At 38.8% G+C, this 19,273-nt stretch overlaps 1 protein-coding gene and 1 pseudogene across 3 annotated transcripts; both read right to left on the reverse strand.

The window, feature by feature from the left end:
* Nucleotides 1-131: 131 nt before the first annotated feature.
* LOC116677827 (aspartate--tRNA ligase, mitochondrial-like) lies at nt 132-6,164 on the reverse strand (annotated as a pseudogene).
* A 1,101-nt stretch (nt 6,165-7,265) lies between these two features.
* Nucleotides 7,266-14,961, reverse strand: LOC116677828 (GTPase IMAP family member 8). 3 transcript variants are annotated; one of them, XM_032508069.1, is made up of 6 exons: nt 14,795-14,961; nt 13,136-13,189; nt 12,359-12,988; nt 11,481-11,534; nt 10,370-10,867; nt 7,266-10,339 (listed from the first exon to the last, which is right to left on the reverse strand). In XM_032508069.1, exons 1-6 carry the CDS (start codon nt 14,811-14,813, stop codon nt 8,115-8,117), a joined length of 3,480 nt encoding a protein of 1,159 aa, XP_032363960.1. In that variant the 5' UTR covers nt 14,814-14,961; the 3' UTR covers nt 7,266-8,114. The 3 variants fall into 3 exon arrangements, with proteins under 3 accessions (XP_032363960.1, XP_032363959.1, XP_032363961.1); XM_032508070.1 differs by having other exon boundaries at nt 8,108-8,200; nt 8,271-10,867; nt 14,795-14,960; XM_032508068.1 differs by having other exon boundaries at nt 7,266-10,867; nt 14,795-14,960.
* Nucleotides 14,962-19,273: the final 4,312 nt, after the last annotated feature.

Here is a 19,273-nt window from a genome sequence, read left to right on the forward strand (position 1 = left end):
TGTAGTGAGACAAAGGAGAGAAGAAAGGTTGGATGGAGAGACAACAGAAGAGGAATTAATATACATTATATGCACATGTATTCAGTTATATTGTTTCCTTCATCAATCTTATTAAAAATTACCAATCCTACCACCAGGTGTGGAGGGAACCAGCTGCCATCAGCAGCAGGTCTCCTGGTCTGGCTCCAGTCCTCTGCAGCAGTCATCGGTGACTGAGACAGACAGCATCTTCTTAGAGGAGACTTCAATGTCCCGTCTGCTTTGACCCGCAGCACGCTGAGCTCCTTGGGACAAAACATACACACTGAATAAAATAAAAGACACAGTGAGGAAATATTGGACACAATAACACTGCACCTGACATAACATGAAAGGGTGACTTCACATAAAATAGTAAGGTAAGAGAAAAAGTGGAAAAACAAACCTACCTGGTTGAACTGAGTCTTAGCGGTTTGTTTCAGTTCTTCCAAATCTTTGCCAGACATTAGTTTCTGTAGTCAAACACAAGACAGAGAAAATCGTTTCAGATCGCTGTGAAGGGGTCAACAAATATCAGCAAACCTGTTACTTACAAACGTAGTTCTGTTTGACATTTAGGAGCTTTTTGTATCATTAATACTGCATTGTACTTCCCAATGTGTATGTACAGTATGTTCTGATGGATTTCTTACCGCTCCACTGGGGACACAGATGGCCTGAACGGAGCCTCCTGGTTGGCTGAGAGCTGATCTGAGGAACTCAATTTCCGTGGATAAGAAAACCTGACTGAGGTCGAGCAGCTGGACAGACAGACAGACAGATAAGAAGAAAGACAGGGATTCAGACAGAGATACAGCAATACAGACCACAGGTCCCAAAGACATATTCACCCCCTCCTGAACAATCAATTGTCAATTTGTCCCAAATTCAAGGGTTAAAACAAGTAGAACATATGGCATTATAAAACCAATAAGGCCTCTATCATTAAATAAGATTAGTGGGTTAGCCAGCTATATTTGGGCTTGTCTCACTTTCATGTTCCTTTAATCACCCACCTTCATACTGAATCTGGTGTCAGGCTTGTCCACACCGTAGTCCCTCATGGCCTCTTCATGGGTCATGGTTTGGAAAGGAACCTTAATGGGGCCGTTCTCCGCAGGCCAGGAGTACTGTAACAATCCCTCCACCAGGGACATGATACCGGCCTGGTCCACAAAAGAACATTTCTAGTCTACCTGGGAGAGACAATGAGAGGACAACCTGTCAGAGAACACAGACCAGGACTGATAACCAACTAAGGTCCAAGTCAACACCCAGCAGCACCTAGACCAAAGGAACAAGAAACCATTGTTTTGGAAATTAATACTGGCGAATAAAATTGTATTGATAAAATGACCTACAGTATGTTAGTGCAAAGAGACAAAAAGACGAGAGAGACTAAGTTCCTTAATATATTTTAATTTGGTCTAGCAGTTATGACTCCGGTTTTCACCAGGTGGACTCCCAGTATGTGGGAACAAATGTTTACCAATTTCACTGATCGGAAAAGAGGCCTAGACCAGACTTGAATATGTCAGCTCCAATACCAACCACTAACAACATTAAACGATCAGCTGTGTGTGAGTGCATTGTGTCCTTTCCGTTCCACCCTCCATGTTACCGGGTAAACTCAGGCTGCCGGTCAGGTTTGGAGCCTTCATCTCGGTAGCACCGGGCCATCTGGAAGTACCTGCCACATTGACGGCGATGAACAAAGGCAAATACCATTACGCATCATGTTAGTTAGCTCTGGGTTAGTGACCATGTACTGTACATTACTCTCAGGTAACACAACAGGTATAATTTACTTATTGCGTATTTCCATTTCATGACACTTATACTCCTACTGTACTCCACTACGGGTGGGAAACATTGGAATTTATACTCCACTTTTATTATTAGTCATGTAGTTTTCCTCTGCTCGGGCCTGCACCCACCTGTCTATGCCAGCCCCCATTAGGAGCTGTTTAAACTGCTGTGGACTCTGGGGCAGAGAGTAGAATCGGCCCGGCTCTCTGGACGAACCACAAACTCTTTGGCTCCCTGAAACACAAAAGAATGAAAATCTGGGGATATGTCTGAGCGAAGCAAAGACTATACCATTTCCCTAAAGTTCATAGAAGTTATCTTTTCTCAAATTGACAATCCAGCAACTCAGAGACAAATTCTTCTTCTATGGCTGAGAACTGTTAAAGTGACATTGATTTCTGGTGAGCTGAAATCTTACATAGTAAAAAGTGATCTCTTACCCCTGGTGTTCTTTAAACAAGGTCGGAGTTTCCACATCCAAAAAAACTACGAATGAGAAAAACAAACAAACTGTTACAGTAGAAGATTGAGTGAAGTCATGCTCATGCTTTAATGATTCTACCATTCTGTACTCTTAGTATAGTGTTGTTATGGTTTCTCCCTTTTTTTAACTAAGTCACACTAAAGTCTGACGACAGGCAGGTCCCAATAACACTCGACAGGGACAGTGTGCTTGGAAGTGTGTATGTGTTGGTCAGTGTGTGCGTGATGGTTCGGTGATGGATGGGCAACCTGTCAAAGTGTTTCCTATCTTAACCCTCCGTGGTCATCGGGTCAAATCTGACCCGTTTTCAAAAGGTTTCTATATGACAACATTTGGGTTTAGTTTAACCAAATTGTCAAAATAAAAAAATGTGTATGGTTCCGTACAGCGCTCTTCACAAGTAAGTTAAATGATCAGATCAGTACTTTCATTGAATTTGGTGGTTTTAGCAATTTTATAGCATTTGAAAAGAAAAAATTGATTTCGAAACTTTGAAAAACTGACTATAATGTAAAAACATCACAAAAATGTGACAAAAGTGTCAAAAATACTACCCAAAACATTGAAAAAGTTTAAATTTACACAAAAAAAGCCAAGTTGCAAGGTTGACGGGAAGACAACCCAAGGTTTAAATCTCCAGTCAGAGAAATGAATCTGGCTCTCCTCACGGTGCACATTACAGAGGTATTCTCTCATCTTCATCACCAGCTGAGATCTCAGTCTCAGGTCTTCTGCAGCACAGAGGACCTCAGGTCCAGGTAGCGGTACTGCATCCGCAAAAGACTCGGATTCTATAAATTCCACACAAAAAAAACAATTATTCACATTAATAACTACAAAAATGATATACTTGCTTGAAGATATATAAGTAGTTACTTACTTTGACAAAGTCTTTAATTTCAAAAGGCAACTTCTGGCACACGTTGAAAACCTCCAGGCTCTCAGCCAGGATTTTCTATTTCTCCCGTTGGCATGTTCTGTCAGTACGGGCAGCAGAAAGAGAAGATATACAAATGGCTACTTCAAATATTTGCTTTGCTAACCACCAAAGTTCAGAGAAAGTCTCTCAAAAACCCTGACAATTCTGCTTTAGGTTGCTGCGGACGGTTATTTGAAACTTTAAATATTATTTCAGCAATTCAGTGATGAAACTCTTGATATCATTGAAGAGGTTTGCTGAAAAGTTTGTTACAAGCTGTTACACGTAAACATACACAAACCTTGTTTCTCCTGCCCCGCTGGTCGTCGTCTGACTGTTCCTGTAACCTTGACGACAGACTCGGTTGTGAGATCGCACAGCGCCGCTTTCAAATTACTCGCAGACTTAAAACACAGAAAATTTTCAATTAAAACACAGTTGTTGAGTTTCCCATTAATCCAGACAATAAGATGCCCTTCACTACCTTTACTTTAGTAAATTCCTCTTCTATGTGCTGGAATCCATTATTATTAATATGTTTGTATTATTCTTGACATCTGTGTTATCTGCTGTGTTAGTAATAACATACACTGTATACTGGTAGTTGAATTGTTTCCATCCTTACTTCTTCCTGAGGGATCAGAACTTGTGTCAAGCCGCTGAAATCTCGCATGATGACAAACAGGTCTTGCCTGTTGGAGGCAGAACGGTTACTTTAAGTGAGAGCAAAGAGAGCAAAAAAAACAACTCTGGGTAGTGCTGGAGTCCTGCTTCAAAAAACCAACTATCAAGTTGTAATATAAATGTATGTACACATTTTCGCTTTGTCATATCTAGAACTGTGCAGTTAGGGATGGAGAGGGAAATCAAAAGCGCTCACAGGAAGTGTAGAGTTAAAATGTAATAGTGACATACAAAATGTGTCCTAAACAGCAGTGAGAAAACACAGACTGACTATAACTTCTCATTTCTACGTGGAGCCAGCTGTGTTTGAAGACTAGGGCTGAGTATCGCCACCAAATCAAATCAGATTTGGATTCACAAGGTATCAATTCAGTTTATTCAAATATTGATTTGATTAGTGATATTTTAGTTGTAACAGCAATTTGGCAGGGATATGAAAGATCCTCAGAGAACTAAAACTGTCAATTTTATAAGGAACCATCTAACATGGTGCATTATTAAAAATATGAGTGTTGATGTTAGGAATTGAGAGGCCAGAGTTGTACAAGTGTCTTCTTTAGTGCAGAGGGTGTGACAACGAGATGGTAAACCTAAAGCCATACATCTGTCAAAATGGCCATGCATGTTTTTCCCCTTGCCAAATTATGTACTACTTTGGAGCGTTATTTAGCACGACATGACTTCCTTTGACCATTAGATTCATATTATACCAACATATTCAGTCTAGCTTTAAAATTAAGAGTGTCTTCAAAGATTGGTCTCAGGTTTTTATGAATGAATGTAAGATCATTCAAGTGAAGATTTTTAAACCCAACCTCTCTAGCCAATGTCTAACATACCTTTAAACACTTCTTCTGATCATTGTACATGTAGTTCCATGTCAGTGTGTAAACAGCAGAGACAGAATCCTACCTGAGGTACTGGACCCAGCCACACAGAGAGACCTTCTCTCCCACATGATGGGATCTCAGTTCTCCACAGGTGTGACTCCTGAAGGACAGACTGCTGGGACCTGGGAAATAAACCAAATGAAGATTATGGATAACTGGAATAGTTGTGATCATAGGATGATTCATTTAATAGTTGACAACTAACTTTAAACTGATTCATCTTTGCATCTCTACTGTGAACTAAGACCTTTGTATTTTGTATATACTTGGACTATTTTTGTAAGGCTAAAACACAGATGAGTTTTTGGGCATTGCACAGTCTACATATTCCAACCAAACGTGTTTTTGTTCTGTTTTGCTTATTGGTGGTATTTCTTGTTCTGTATTTGTGTTGGTTGAGGGAGGTGAGGGTGGGGTAGAATATTGTGTTTTGATATTGTATAGGTATCATTTGTGAATAGTGTGAAGAACTAAAAAAGGCCTTAAATATCTTATAATCTTTCCTATGAGTTTTTGGGCTAACTAACTAAATACCACTGGTGATATAGTGTGCACATGGACCCTCCACTGCGTTGTAAAGGAAGGTCTGGCAAAGCGGGACTACATGGACCCTAATGGGAGTCCCTGTCCAATCAGCTACAGTCAGTAACAAACTATCACTTCCACAGTACCTGTGCTCGGAGGATGAGCCCTGCAGCGTGTGTGTGAGCAGCTCAGCTGTCTGAGCTGAGGTTTCCACAGCAGGCGTCCTTGACTCGAGGTCGAGGCTGAGCTCTGGTCCCAAACAGCGCGAGATCTGAGTCCACTGAACACTCTCTGCAGCAAATATCGGCTTTTTGTTGCCATCTTCTATATCGAGCTGCCCAGTCCTTACTGTCCTTGCTGTTTGAATGAAGCACATGGGAGCTACTCTTTAAGGAAGACTGTTATAAAGAGGCTCTTGACGTAATGACACATTCAAGCGTGCCAATTCAAAAAGCGTGCTAACACCGAGGACTTACTGACCGGGTCGGGATGTTCGGGGCTGTCACTTCATTTGGTCCCTCTTCCGCATTTTAGCTCGTCCTGAAGTAGCCTACTGTCCCGACACCCCGTTCATGTGGATGGGCTTTTCTGTTAGCTCAATGCTAATCCATAATGTTTAGGAGTCGAGGATATGTCAACGGATGTGACGTAATGTTATCGTTAGACCAAAACAGTCAGTTTGTCACATAATCGATTTTAAATCGACATTGCCCTCTGCTGATGAAAGACCGGAATAGACCGGGTGTTTCCAGGCGGTCTCCGATCCAGGTACTGACCCGGCCCGGCCCAGAATGGCTTCGGAATCAGGAAGAGATCAGGCGTTTCCAAGGTGGTATGGCCGGAAGAAATTCCATCAGATAAACACAAACTAGTTTTGAAACTGCTGAGTACTTGCAGTTTGGCTTAGGGAGTAGTTTACTAAATGGCTGAAACAATAGTCAGCTATCTTTACCAAACATCTAATTCTTACAGTAAGAATTATGGCCAATGAAGCAATATTGAATGTTTCCATTTTTTTTGAAAATTGAGATTAAGAATGCTATTTAACGCTTATATATTGTTTTCCATGGCCAAAAATCGAGGTAGGTATCAAATGGTGGATTATGTTACACCCCTACTTTTTATCATGTACAAACCTTAGATTTTATTTATGAATGAAGACCTGTTGGTGCTTTATAATTTATTTAATCCTGGACCTACGTCTTTATAAAAATCATAGTCTTGTAAAGTGTGTATTCATGTTTATTTGGGTTATCTGTTGGTAGTATTTAGAAAAGATACATTGAAATGCCGTCATTTTGATAATTGAACATTATGTATGCTGAGTGATTTGTGAAATCTACATGACAGCTGGGCCCACTCCATCTGTTGAGAAAGATCATGTGCTTTGATTCAGATGATTTACCAATCTTTCTATCTAATCTATGTGACTGTGTGTGTTTCTGTGAGGTGTCAGTCAGGACACGGGAGTCGGGGATTCCATTTAATATATTTAATCAGGAAGGTTATAGGTGGGACACATACTGAAACTTTACAGTAATAATATGTGTATGTGTGTGTTTGTGTGTGTGTGTTAATACAGATAAAAATGTATGTTACATTGCAAATAAACAATATTGAAAAACAAAAAAAAGTTTTAAGATGCAGTGTAAAAGGAAGAAAACTGAAATAATGATATGATCAATTTAACAAAAATATGATTCTAAAATTAGTGTAAAAATAATGAGTATGAGAAGTCATATACTGTTATATATCCATATGATGTGTTTTCAACCTGCAGGGACAAACAGTAGTCAGGCTGTAGCTCATTGAACACAAGGACACTTCACAGCGATGTCTGTCTGAGTGACACTTATCAGTCACTCAGGCTCCTGGTGGCACCACCTCCATGATCCAGCAAAAAAGTCAAACTAAAATATATGCGTGTACTTTTGTATGTTAATTACTTACAGTTGATGTAATATGGGAAAAGCAAAGTATTCTTTAAACTGACAGTGTTAAAAGACTGTAGTTAAAAGATGCTCAAAAAATATTTAACATTAAAATGGCAGGATCTTGAGAAGGCAATCCATGCTTTCATCAGTTCAAGACTGGACTACTGCAATGCCTTTTACGTTGGCCTTAGTCAGTCATCAATTTCTCGTCTCCAACTCGTGCAGAACGCTGCTGCCCGATTTTTAACAAGCACGTCCAGACGTGAACACATTACCCCTGTGCTGTCGTCACTCCACTGGCTTCCAGTCCGTTTTAGAATTGATTTTAAACTCCTGCTGTTTGTTTTTAACGCCATTTATGGCTTGGCCCCCTCTTACTTGACTGAGATTTTAACTGTTCGCAATTGCGGCAGAGCCTTGTGCTCCTCGGGTCAGCTTCTGTTAGAGGTCCCGAGGTCAAGACTTAAACAGTGGGGCGATCGTTCTTTTGCCATCGCTGCTCCCAGACTGTGGAACAAGCTACCCCCTGACATCCGCACCACTACTGACCTCAGCCTTTTTAAAACGAAGCTAAAGACCCACTTTTTTAAATTAGCATTTCATTCTGACTAGGGCGATACTGTCTCTTAGGTGTCCTCCTTCTGTCTGCTCCTTTCTATGCATTTCTGGAAGGCTTTTAATGTCCTGCAGCGCTGCACCACTACAGCACTTTTAATTGTATCTGTATGTTCTGTATGGGTTATGTATTGTTTTATGGCTTTGTTGTAAAGCACTTTGGGTACCTTCCGGCTGTTGTAAAGGGCTATACAAATAAACTTGATTGATTGATTGATGAAGAGTCTGTAGGGCGATCAAAGGATGATACAGTTGTTTTGGTATTTTTCTTCCAACTCTTTAATTTCCTCTTCATGCCGTTTCCTCAAGGTCTCTATTTCTTCTTTTAAAAGCCTTGCTTGGTTTTGTTTGTCTTCCATTTCTTCTTCATGTGTTCTCTTCAACTCCTTTACTTCTTCTTTCAGTGTTTCTTCTTTGTAACTTGAGAGGTCTTTTAACAGATTGTACTTTTGGCCATGGCTCTCTGCTGACTCTTGTATTTGTCTCTCATGTCTTTGCTTCATGTCCTGTATTTCCTCCATGTGCTTCTCCACCAACGCTGTGAAGTCCTTGGTGTATTTCTGTCTGAACTCATTGAACTCTTCAGCCTGTTTTCTGGCCTCCTCTTCATATTTCTTCTTCATGTCCTCCAGTTGTTTCTTATAGTTTTCCTCCAATTCTTTTCTCTCCTTTTCCTCCTGTTCTCTTCTGTTTCTATCTTCTTCTTTTCTTTTCTTTTCATATTTTTCTCTTTCCTGCTCATATTCTTCTTGGAGTCTTTTAAGCTTTGTTTGCTCCTCATGTCGTTTCTGTTCATTTTCTTGATTTCGTTTGTCCCACCATTCGTCTCTTTCCTTTTCCCAGGCCTCTCGTTTCCTTCTCATCTCTTCTTTACTCTGCTCCAACTTCTCTTCTGATTCTGACTTAAGAGCTCCAAGTGTTTGCTCCCACTCCTGCCGCTGAAGTTCTTCCTGCCTTCTCTTCTTCCTGTCTTCTTCTTCTCTCATTTCCTGTTCTTTCTTTCTCTCCTTGCGCTCCTTGTCGATGTTTTCCTCCATTTCTTCAAGTTGTTTGGTTCTCTTTTGTTCAATATCTGCTTTCTCTTGTTCCATTCTTCGCTGCACTGATTCCATTTCCTCCTTATGTTTCATTTGAAGCTCCTCTATCTGTCTCTGCATTTCTTCTTCTTTCTCCTTCAGGATCCTGTCTACTTCCTTCTGTATGGCTTTCTCGGCCTCTTGGAACATCTCTGAGGTGTAGCAGTTGCCGCCATTTTTCTCCAGCATTTTGTTGGACTTCTTCAGCAGCTCTCTGACTTGTGTGAAATCATTCTTAACCTTATTATTGAAGACCTGGTATCTTCCTCCACAGTCACGTACCAGGTTTTTCAAATAGTCAGAGTATTCTATATAACTCTCAATTGACTGGTTGAGATCATCTCCTCTGGTGAATATAATGATGATAAAGTCTCCTGACTTCTTACCAAAATATTTCTTGATCAGTTCCACAGAGTTCTTTTCCTCTTCAGTAAAGCGACCAATCTGCAGCACCAGTAAGAACACATGAGGTCCAGGAGACAACATGCTGATGCATTTCAGAAGCTCTTGCTGAACAACATCACTGGACAGAGTTGTGTCGAACAAACCGGGAGTGTCGACCACAGCAACAGGCTGTCCATCAATCTCTCCTGTTGCTTTCTCGCAAAACTTAGTGACAGATATTGGGCAGGTCATAGATGTAAAATGTTCGTTGCCCAGAATGGTGTTTCCAGTTGCACTCTTCCCATTGCCAGTCTTCCCAATCAGCACTATCCTGAGACATTCTCTGCTCTGATGTGTATCATCACCTTCCACCTCACTCTTCTTTTTAACATCCTGCAGTTCAGCTGTAAGTCTCGCAACCTTCTTCATCTGAGCCTTGGTGAACATGTCCTTTGTGAAGAATCTGGACTCAGAGTCTCTCATCTTTTCCACACCATCCAACAGCTCTGGGATCTGCTGCTTGTCCTTGATGTTGAGGACATAGCTTCCTCTACAGCTCTCACAGAACTCCTGGATGTCCTTATCCTCTAGAAAGTTAACAACAGCTGGAGCTGTAGGATCTGACTCCACTGTGAACAGGATCATAGTGAAGTCATTGACTGCAGAGCTGAATGTGTTCTGGATGGTCTGTAACTCTCCCTTGTCTTCATCAGTGAGGGGACCCACAGGTAGGACCAGAATGAAGGCATGGACGCCCTCTTGATCACAGAGGGAGATACACCTGAAGGATTCCTCCATCACTGCCTCCTGAGGTTTTCCATACAAGGCAGGCAGCTCCACCAGGGAAACTAAACGTCCATACACATCTCCCTGATGTTTAACCCACTCTGATGAGTTTGACACTAAAGGAAACTCTGTGTGACCTAAAATGGCGTTGGCTGCTGAAGTCTTCCCTGCTCCTCTCCTCCCACAGAGAACCAGGTTCAAAGCTGGTTTGATGTGTTCTGATACAGGCGGTGGGGTTTTGTTGTTTTTATTTGCTGTTTCTTCAATCTTCTCCATTAATGATCCATGGTTATCTTCAGACATGCTGTAGTGTCTTCCTCCACAGTCCTTAAGGAGTTCATTAACAGGGACTGTCATTCCTTTCCACGGATGTGTCAAAATGATCATTGAGTACTCAAAGGCATCTTGACCAAACAAACTCAGGATGAACTTAAGACTTTGTCTGTTCTCCTCTGTGAATTCAGAAGGCTTCACTAACAGCAGCAGGGCATTTGGTCCAGGAGGACAAAGAGTCATACAGTTTATCACCTCTCTTCTCAAGTTCTTCTCAGACAGACTGAACATGTCTGGAGTTTTCACTACCGTTAATGGTTTTCCTCTCCACTCTCCACTGTTGGCCACACATTTGCTGGTTGACACAGGTCTGGTTTGGTTATAAACACTTTGGTTACCGATGATGAAGTTACCAATTTTGTTCTGTTTGTCCTCGCTTTTTCCCAGCAGCACAATCCTGAATGCAGATGCTGTAATACAATAAAGAGAAAGATGAGATGACATAAACTCACTAAGAGGCTGTAATCACTACACCAGAGGTGGAAAGTAACCAAATGTTGTGTGGACTAGCAGCTGCCAGACCTTACTCCACAGGACTGTAAAGATAGGTCTTGCAATGCCAGACTAGTTGAAGTTAACAACACTTGTTGATACTTTCTGCTTTCTATTCACCAGCTAACACTAATATTATTCACAATCAACCAGAGTTTAAAGGTGCATTTAAAATACCAACTCAGTCACCTGCATATTGTATTCAAAACATCTGTTTTACATAAGAAATTATGTTAATACAGGAAATAGTGTTTTGTGTATGTGGAGGTTGAAGTGGTCAATGGGAATGTATTTGTAAGCCACAAATTACTTCTATATATGTTCAGAAAAAAAGAAAAAACATGATTTTATCAACTGCAATGTAGCAAAATATAGGAAATACTGACATGAAATTATTTAACTGTTTTTATTGTATTTTATTGCTTTTCAATGGCAAAGATTTGTGGGCTATGTTTGGGTTAATCATGGAAAATGACGCCTCCAAAAACCTATCTTCAAATACATGATTAGCATTGTGATACATTTACTTACTGTGAGTCCCAGGGTTTTTCTCTGGGAGTTGTGCAGGGATTTTCGCTGTAATCCCTGTAAAAGATTACATCATTAATACGCAGCTTCATGTTGTCAAATAATGAAGAGGTGTGTAGGATTTAGTGGCAACTAGCAGTGACGTTGCAGATTTCCACCACCTTAAATCCATTCCCGTCCTCTCTTCCCTGTTATGACATACTGTCAATATTCTTATTTCCCACACTGTCTTTGAAAACTAAAGGCCAGATCTGAAACAGACACATTAAAAAAACAGAACCCAAAACGAATAAAAAAAAAAGAGACCCAATCCAAAGGTTACCCAAGGACAGTCACACCCTGTCTGGACCAAAAACTACAGAATGTGGTGGAATTGAACAGAGCTTCACAATTCCAATCAGGTGTTATGTCAAAGACTGTTCCCCCGTTGATATGTGTTTCCCCAACCTAAACCTGAACAAAACCTTATCCCTAACCCTAACCCAGGAAAGGGGTGCTACGCATTTTAACAGTAAGGGAAACACATTCTTCTCCCTTTTCAAGCAGGTAGACAACCTACGGCGGTCAGGTATCATTAAAACCTCTCTGGAGCCAGTGTTTGATTTGTCCATTCTGGGCTACTGTAGAAACATGGTGGTGCAACATTACGGGCTCTGTGGAAGAGATCCACTCCCTATGTAGAGCTGCAGGGCTCATTGTAAGCTTATAAATGAAAACATAACAAATCTAAGTTGCAGGTGATTATACACTAATAAAACATAGTTATGAATATTATATTCCATTCGGCCATTATATTCCCATAAATTCTACACACTACTCCTTAAATCAAGGAGGGTTTGTGTGAACAAAGTCTTCCTTGTCAAAAATGTGTCTGCACTTACCAGCTGTTTTAACAGTTTTCATGATAGAAAGCTTCTGTTTTTGGCTTTGATGATCAACTGGTAAAGTAGATGTTGCATCCTCAAATGGTTCATAGGTCACATGCTTTCCGTTGTTCTCCTTTGCAGTTTGACCCAAACGTGTTAACAGCTCTGAACGATCAAGGTTCTTCTTCTTCAGGTACCTGTACCTACATTTTCTGATCAGGTCTTTTAATGGAGGGTGTTCCATGTATGTTTCCATGGAAGCTGAACTCTCCTCTCTGGGTGGTGATATCAGTAAGAATGAATGATCAAATGATTGATCACTGAAGAGCTGAAGGAATCTGCAGAGTCTCAGTTTGTGTTCTTCAGTGAAGCCTTCAGGCTGTAGAACCAGCAGGAACACATGAGGTCCAGGAGCAGAGCATCTCACACAGTTTTCTACATGTTTTGTCAGTTCGTGTTGAGAGATGTTGGGGTGCAGCAGATCTGGAGTGTTGACAACCACTACTTTTTTCTCCTGCAACGGTCCACCGATTTTCAAACAACATTCAGGTGCTTTGTTGAACACAGTCTCTCCCAGTATAAAGTTCCCCACTGAATTCCTCTCCGACCAGCTGTTCCCCAGCAGAACAACCCTCAGCTCAGACACTGTGAAAAACCCAAATAATTAGAAAGGACAACTAAACACAGACTCGCATTTATTCATTTTAGTTATAATATCACTATAAACTCTATTATATATTTTAATTGCATATATTCATAAATAGCAGAACACCATAGTTCAGTATGACTCACAGTCAGGTGGCAGAAACCCATAACTGCTACTGCGCTTCCGAGGAGGCAGATCATCTGTGATTGGAAGGACACAACATTTGTTTAATTATTTATTTAATCAAATGTAAACTTATGTAGACCTGATGCTGGGCTGTATGTTCACTTTTTTGCAGAGAAAGCGAAGATACAAGTTACAAAATCTTACTTAGATCATGAAGCCCAAAGTTACTCAATTATTACAATTTTATAGTGCTCAGTGTAGTTTATAAACTCCACTGCAGACTAGTACACAGAGTGGCGGCTGACTCACATGAACAGTCCAATGTGGGATGAATGTGCACGCGCAGGTCGACGATATATACATGTTGTTTGAAATGGCTGTATTATCATTGTTCTGCATTATTATAAACTATATTAATTCAGTTTTGAGTCACATCTCTTGTCACGTCCATTTTTTGGGACGTGACAAGAGACAAGAGACATTTTTTTTTCTTTTGTCTGAGGCTGCAAAAGGTTACCAGCAGAAACACTGATATATGGACTCTACACAGCCGGGGACAATTGCACAAACTACAAATACCAAGTAGAATAGCAATTAGGCCTGCACGATATTAGGAAAATATCTAATTGTGATTATTTTCAGTGATATTGTGATTGCGCTACGATTCACAATGTTGGAGGGAATGATTATTTTTGTATCATTATTCTCAGTTCATTGAAAAATATATTAAAACATGTATATACGTTGAAGTGTCATTTTTTGCAAAGATCTGTACCAAGCAAAGATTCTTTCTGGCTGGGATGTCTCTGCAGCACCACGATACTTTATTTTAGAATGGGTTGACACATATTTTGTCTTTAAAAAATATTGTGCCCCTGTGATTTGGATATTGCACTAGTCCATATTGCGATTTTGATAAAATTACGAGGCGCCATCAAATAACCTCACACACAAACAATCACACAAACGCTTACTTCACAGATACAGCATCCAGTACAAAGCTTTGGTAATTTAATTTATCATCATTTATACCAATGTCATTATCGTAATTAGTGCCAACTAGTCACATACTGATGCTTTGTCATTGGCGTCACACCCTGGAAACACATGTTTAACATTGTGAATTTAAAGAAAACCACTTGGTTAAGGATATAATAAGAATGTTTTTTTATTCCCAATACAGCCTGTAATAATTTATGAGGTTTTGAGCAATAAACATACTTTGAAAAAAAAAAAAAAAAAAAGAATGTTTGTAACATAACTTAAGTGATACACACAACACATACTAGACACCAACCTGAACGCCTCCTGGGTGAAAGTCCTGTGTTTTTTGACCCATCTGCCACCCCGACCTCCAACAAATTTAAAATTACACACCACATGTACTGTATGGCAAGAACAGTTGTCTTGAAGTCTTTGTTACGCAAGAGAACAAACACAGTATTTGAAGTAGCAGTGACCGGTTCAGGATGGGGTGAATCCTCTGCTAACGGTCTGTCTGCTCTGTTACTGAGCAACAGTTCTTACTGGTTGTCATATTTAATGTTTTAGTGGGACTGACCAATTGAAGGATTTTACTTCAAGGCTTCCAGACCAAATTTATTAAACACTCTTTTGTTTTCTATATAATATATATTTATATAGAGAGAAGAGTGTTAATCAGACTAATAAAGACTCACCTATTGTTTCAGTCGCCATGATGAGTCCTCTACAGCAAACATCAGAGACTAATTCAACAGGAAGTCAACTTCTGGGTGTGATAACCTACAGAAAGCAGAATTTAAATCTTATTCACATCATATAGAAAATGTTTCAAAGCAACTTGGAGCTCAGATTGGTTACTGCAGACAAACATGTGAAAGTGTGTTTATTTTATAAAGTTATTATATAAAGTGTAAATTTTGCTAAAATTAAAGATTGATGTTAGCTTTAAGGATTATTGTTTTCATGTATAATATAATCACATACATTAAGCAATGACTGTTTTGCTATCACCTTGTAATTTCACAGGTCCAGCAAATAAATAAATAAATAAATACCTGTACATCTGTATGAAGCTTAACTGGAAAAGGTCAAATCCATGTAATCAAAAATGGTGACTACAAAATGTAAAGTAAAATTCAGAAATTTAACTAATTAAAACATAAACTTTCTATATGTTATGTCAACCCAATTCTATGCTGCGCCGTGTGCCTCTTTCTGGGAGAAATAGTTTTGCAACGTGCTTATATCTGCGCCCTTTGACCAGTATGTCACACTGTAGCCCCACCTTGACCCTCCATTGGTGATTATAACAATGTAATGTCTGTTTCCTCTCTTCATATTTGTAAAACATTTTTTATTCATTATTATTTTTATTATTACGATTATTATCATTATTCTTGTTACTGATTACATTCATATTCCTTGTTGTTCTCTGTATTGTGCTCTGAGTTGTCCCTATAATTATTAAAAACACAGTTTTATTTTGTTATATTATCAATACTGACATCAACCAGTCTTGTGCTAAAAAAACTGTTTTATTGATCTACTACTGATAGATGATTCTGCTTTTCAATTTCTATTTACCTTCAGTTGAGCTAAATTCTTCTGATATTTGGCTCTTGCCACCAGTCCAACCCAGTGTAGCAAATTTAGATCTACCGCAGTTATTTCAATGACTCAGATACATATTTAGTCAATATTTAGATAAATATAAGTATAATTAAGGATTCAGATTGGGGTCAAAAAAAGCTTCAGATTGGGATACGTTGGGGAGATAAAAGACAAATAATTGGACAGGGATTGTTTAGTGTCGTCATATGTTTGATTTAAGTTTTTATGAGTGTGATGGTGTGTTTTTATACTGTTCTCTAACCACATCACACTCATTAAATAAATCAGACGTGATGAAGACAGTAAACAATCCCTGTATAATAACCATGCAGTTAAATTCCTTCAGTGTTCAACCATACTGTATTTAACCAATAAAGCTGGGGTACTTTTCTAAAGAAATGGTGACTGAAATTAGTTGACAACTAATTGATTAATCAATTAATCTTTGCAGCAATAGAATACACAGAAATGTGTAAAATAATTAATCGTTTGTAAAAACAAAAAATATCATCTGTGTCATTGTCCCACATTCCTGAATATATTAGTTACTGTGGGACAGCATTGTTAGGTAAAGTGGGACATTATTTTATACTTTATTAATGCTATAAACAATAATATAATCAAACATTATCAGCAGGCCTATAAGTTACACCCCTCTCCTGATTCCTGCCGCAGCACCCCCCACTCCTTCAACCTAGCAGCATCGTCTATAACCCATGTAGTCAGATAGAGACATTAGTCTTTAAATCTACATTGTCTTACCTAGTCTACATAGGCCGGCCACTGTTTGGGTTTAACATAGCTATTATTGGGGTGCCATATCATGGGATCCCTCGCTGAATAACTTTTTTAACCTTTGTAAAACTACTTATCAGCCAGCAGAAAATGGCACTAGGTAAGTCGGGGCGGAGGCAGATTGAGGCAGAGAAAGTAAAGAAAAGAGGAGGGAAGAAAGATGGACAAAGTCCGGGAGCCACTAGAGGAATGAGACATGATGTTGTATTACATTGTTCTAACTGAAATGGCCTAATACAGTTGTCCTCTTGCTACATCAACTTGCATGGTTGTATCTTGTTTAACAAAATGTTAAATGCATGTACTAAGTAGCCAAGAAGACGTTTTTTTTTAATCTAAGAATGTCCCACTTTACCAAACAAGCTGTCCCACTTAACCTGAGCACGCCTGAGTGAGAGAGGGGGTCATGGTATGTTTGAAGGTGTGTAGCTTTTAAAAAAGAAAGGATTTGACATAAAAATGTTAAAATGGCCTGAAACGATTAATAGAGTCACTCACTGGAGTGAGTCATTTTTGTAAGTCTACAGGAGCATTCAGGCTACCAAGAAGTGTCCCACATTATCTGAATTCACCCTAAAAAAAATATAAAACTTGCTTAATTACGGTCTTGATATAAGCTATATAAAATATTATCTGTGGTCTGTCGAAACAAAGACACAACCTTCTTTATCTAATAAAAATGCTCAAATAGTGCTGAGTGTCTCGCATGTACTGATGTAAAAAAAAGAAAAAAAAGAAATCCGCAATAGGCTACTGACTTCCGTATATCATATTTGAAATCTTGACAGTTAGTTTCGGCCTAAATGTTGAAATAAACATTTGTTACAGTCGGTTCAGTAAATCTCCTTATTTAGTGAAATTTTAAGGATCAAAACCCGACCAAAAACATATAAGGAGTTCCTCGGGGTTCAGGCCAAAACAAAGAAACTCCTCCGTGGTCTTGAAGACTGTTGGATGGGTGTCGTTAATTTCCGCTTAAAACACATAAAGCCGATTAATTGGTCACAAATAAAGTGTAAACTCAGGAGCTACAGTGTTCCCACATAGATCAACTATTGATCAATTGTCCCGTCCACGTACCGAAATGGGCTGGTTTTACTTTAATTAAGGACTTGGATCTTTTTTCTTTCTCTAGTTTTGGTCGCGTTCACTTACCTCCAGGAATTCTTGCTGTGACAAAAAATCCGGTGAAAGTGAAACTGAAAAAAAGGTCAGAGTGGAGGTTTTAAAAAAATGAACTCCCCCAGAAGCAAAAACTGTTATTTAGACTATAAATAGAGGAGGTGTAATTGTTTAGTTTAGGAACAATCCGTTTGATTCTGTTCTCTTCTCATTTTTAAAACAAAAAAGGTTGTTGGTGTTGTTGTTGGCGTTGTTATTGTTACCTTTGCAAATGTAACTTCTGATAACTGTTTTTTATTAGAATGTATGTTAATACACTGTGATATTTGTAATTTAAAAATGTATTAATATTTTAAATAATTAAAAGGCGATAAGAAAATGCTCACTAGCTTATCATGGGAAATAGTTCAAACTTCCTCTTAAGTAATAGTAGTGAAATGTAATTTGCCTATAAAAAAAATTAAAATGATATGGAACCATTATGAAGAGAATTAAATTCAAACAGATCTGCAGAGACTAGTCCGGAGCCATAGAGAGAGAAGAGCTGCGACAATCAGATCTCGATAGCAGGGTGGTCACGTGGTTCATTAAGCCTGTATAGGTCCAAACACACGCCGCGCTGTCATGGTCTTCTGTGGGACTGACAGCAGCGAGTGCCATATTGAATCATAAATATGAATGAAAACACATACCCAAGTACTTGTTTCACTGTTATTGCATTATTGCATATTTGTAAATGTCAGTTTTACATTTGGAGTCGTAAGGTGCCAACTGAAAGCCAGAGTTTTACTACAACATTCACTATAAAAAACACTATAACGGACAATTAAAAATGATAACATACTTCAGAGAATATCTGTAGTATAATACTGGTCTGTAATACAAAAAAATGTTTTCTTAAAGGCATAATCTCTCATTAATGTATTCAATAATCACCCAAAATAAGTTTAAAACACAAGAGTAAAAACATTTTACTTCCAGAGTGATTGTCAGGTCTTTTATATACAGAACAGATAACATGATCATTTTAAGACTAAGCCATAAAAGTATCAAATATATTAAAGAATAACAACTCATTACACTTGGATACACTTTTTTTATTTATTATTATTAAACAGAGTGAGACAACAACATGTGTGTATCTAACATCTAAGCAACAGGGATAAATATTGTGTATATACAGTATATATACATATATATAATAGATATACTGTATATATGTCGCAATATATATATCTCGCATGTGTGTTTTTGATGGCTGAGGAAATGAGTTTTTTTATAACTGTGTAAAATCTATTAAAAAATCTATTTTTCTCCTAGATTGGTTCCAAAATAGCCTACCGCATTTTGTTGAGGAAGTTATACCTCTGTACCTTTGTACAATGCGACTGACTTTAAAAGTCATTTCAGTCTGTCGAGAGGACAAGTAGAGGTAAGTAGAGGTAGATTATTTGAATCATTTTAGTACGCTATTATCACTGATATCTGTAGCCTTTACGTCAATTTGATCATTTATTCTTCTTTGCTATAGGATGTTACGACGATGTTGAGACCATTCTATACAACCAGACAGCATACCAAGTTGCCTGTAACCCACGCTGTTCTCGCCTGCCTGTGGACTCTAGCCAATCAGGAGTCGTATAGGT

This window comes from Etheostoma spectabile, unplaced genomic scaffold (genome assembly GCF_008692095.1).
Source record: "Etheostoma spectabile isolate EspeVRDwgs_2016 unplaced genomic scaffold, UIUC_Espe_1.0 scaffold00006015, whole genome shotgun sequence".
NCBI classification, from domain to species: domain Eukaryota; kingdom Metazoa; phylum Chordata; class Actinopteri; order Perciformes; family Percidae; genus Etheostoma; species Etheostoma spectabile.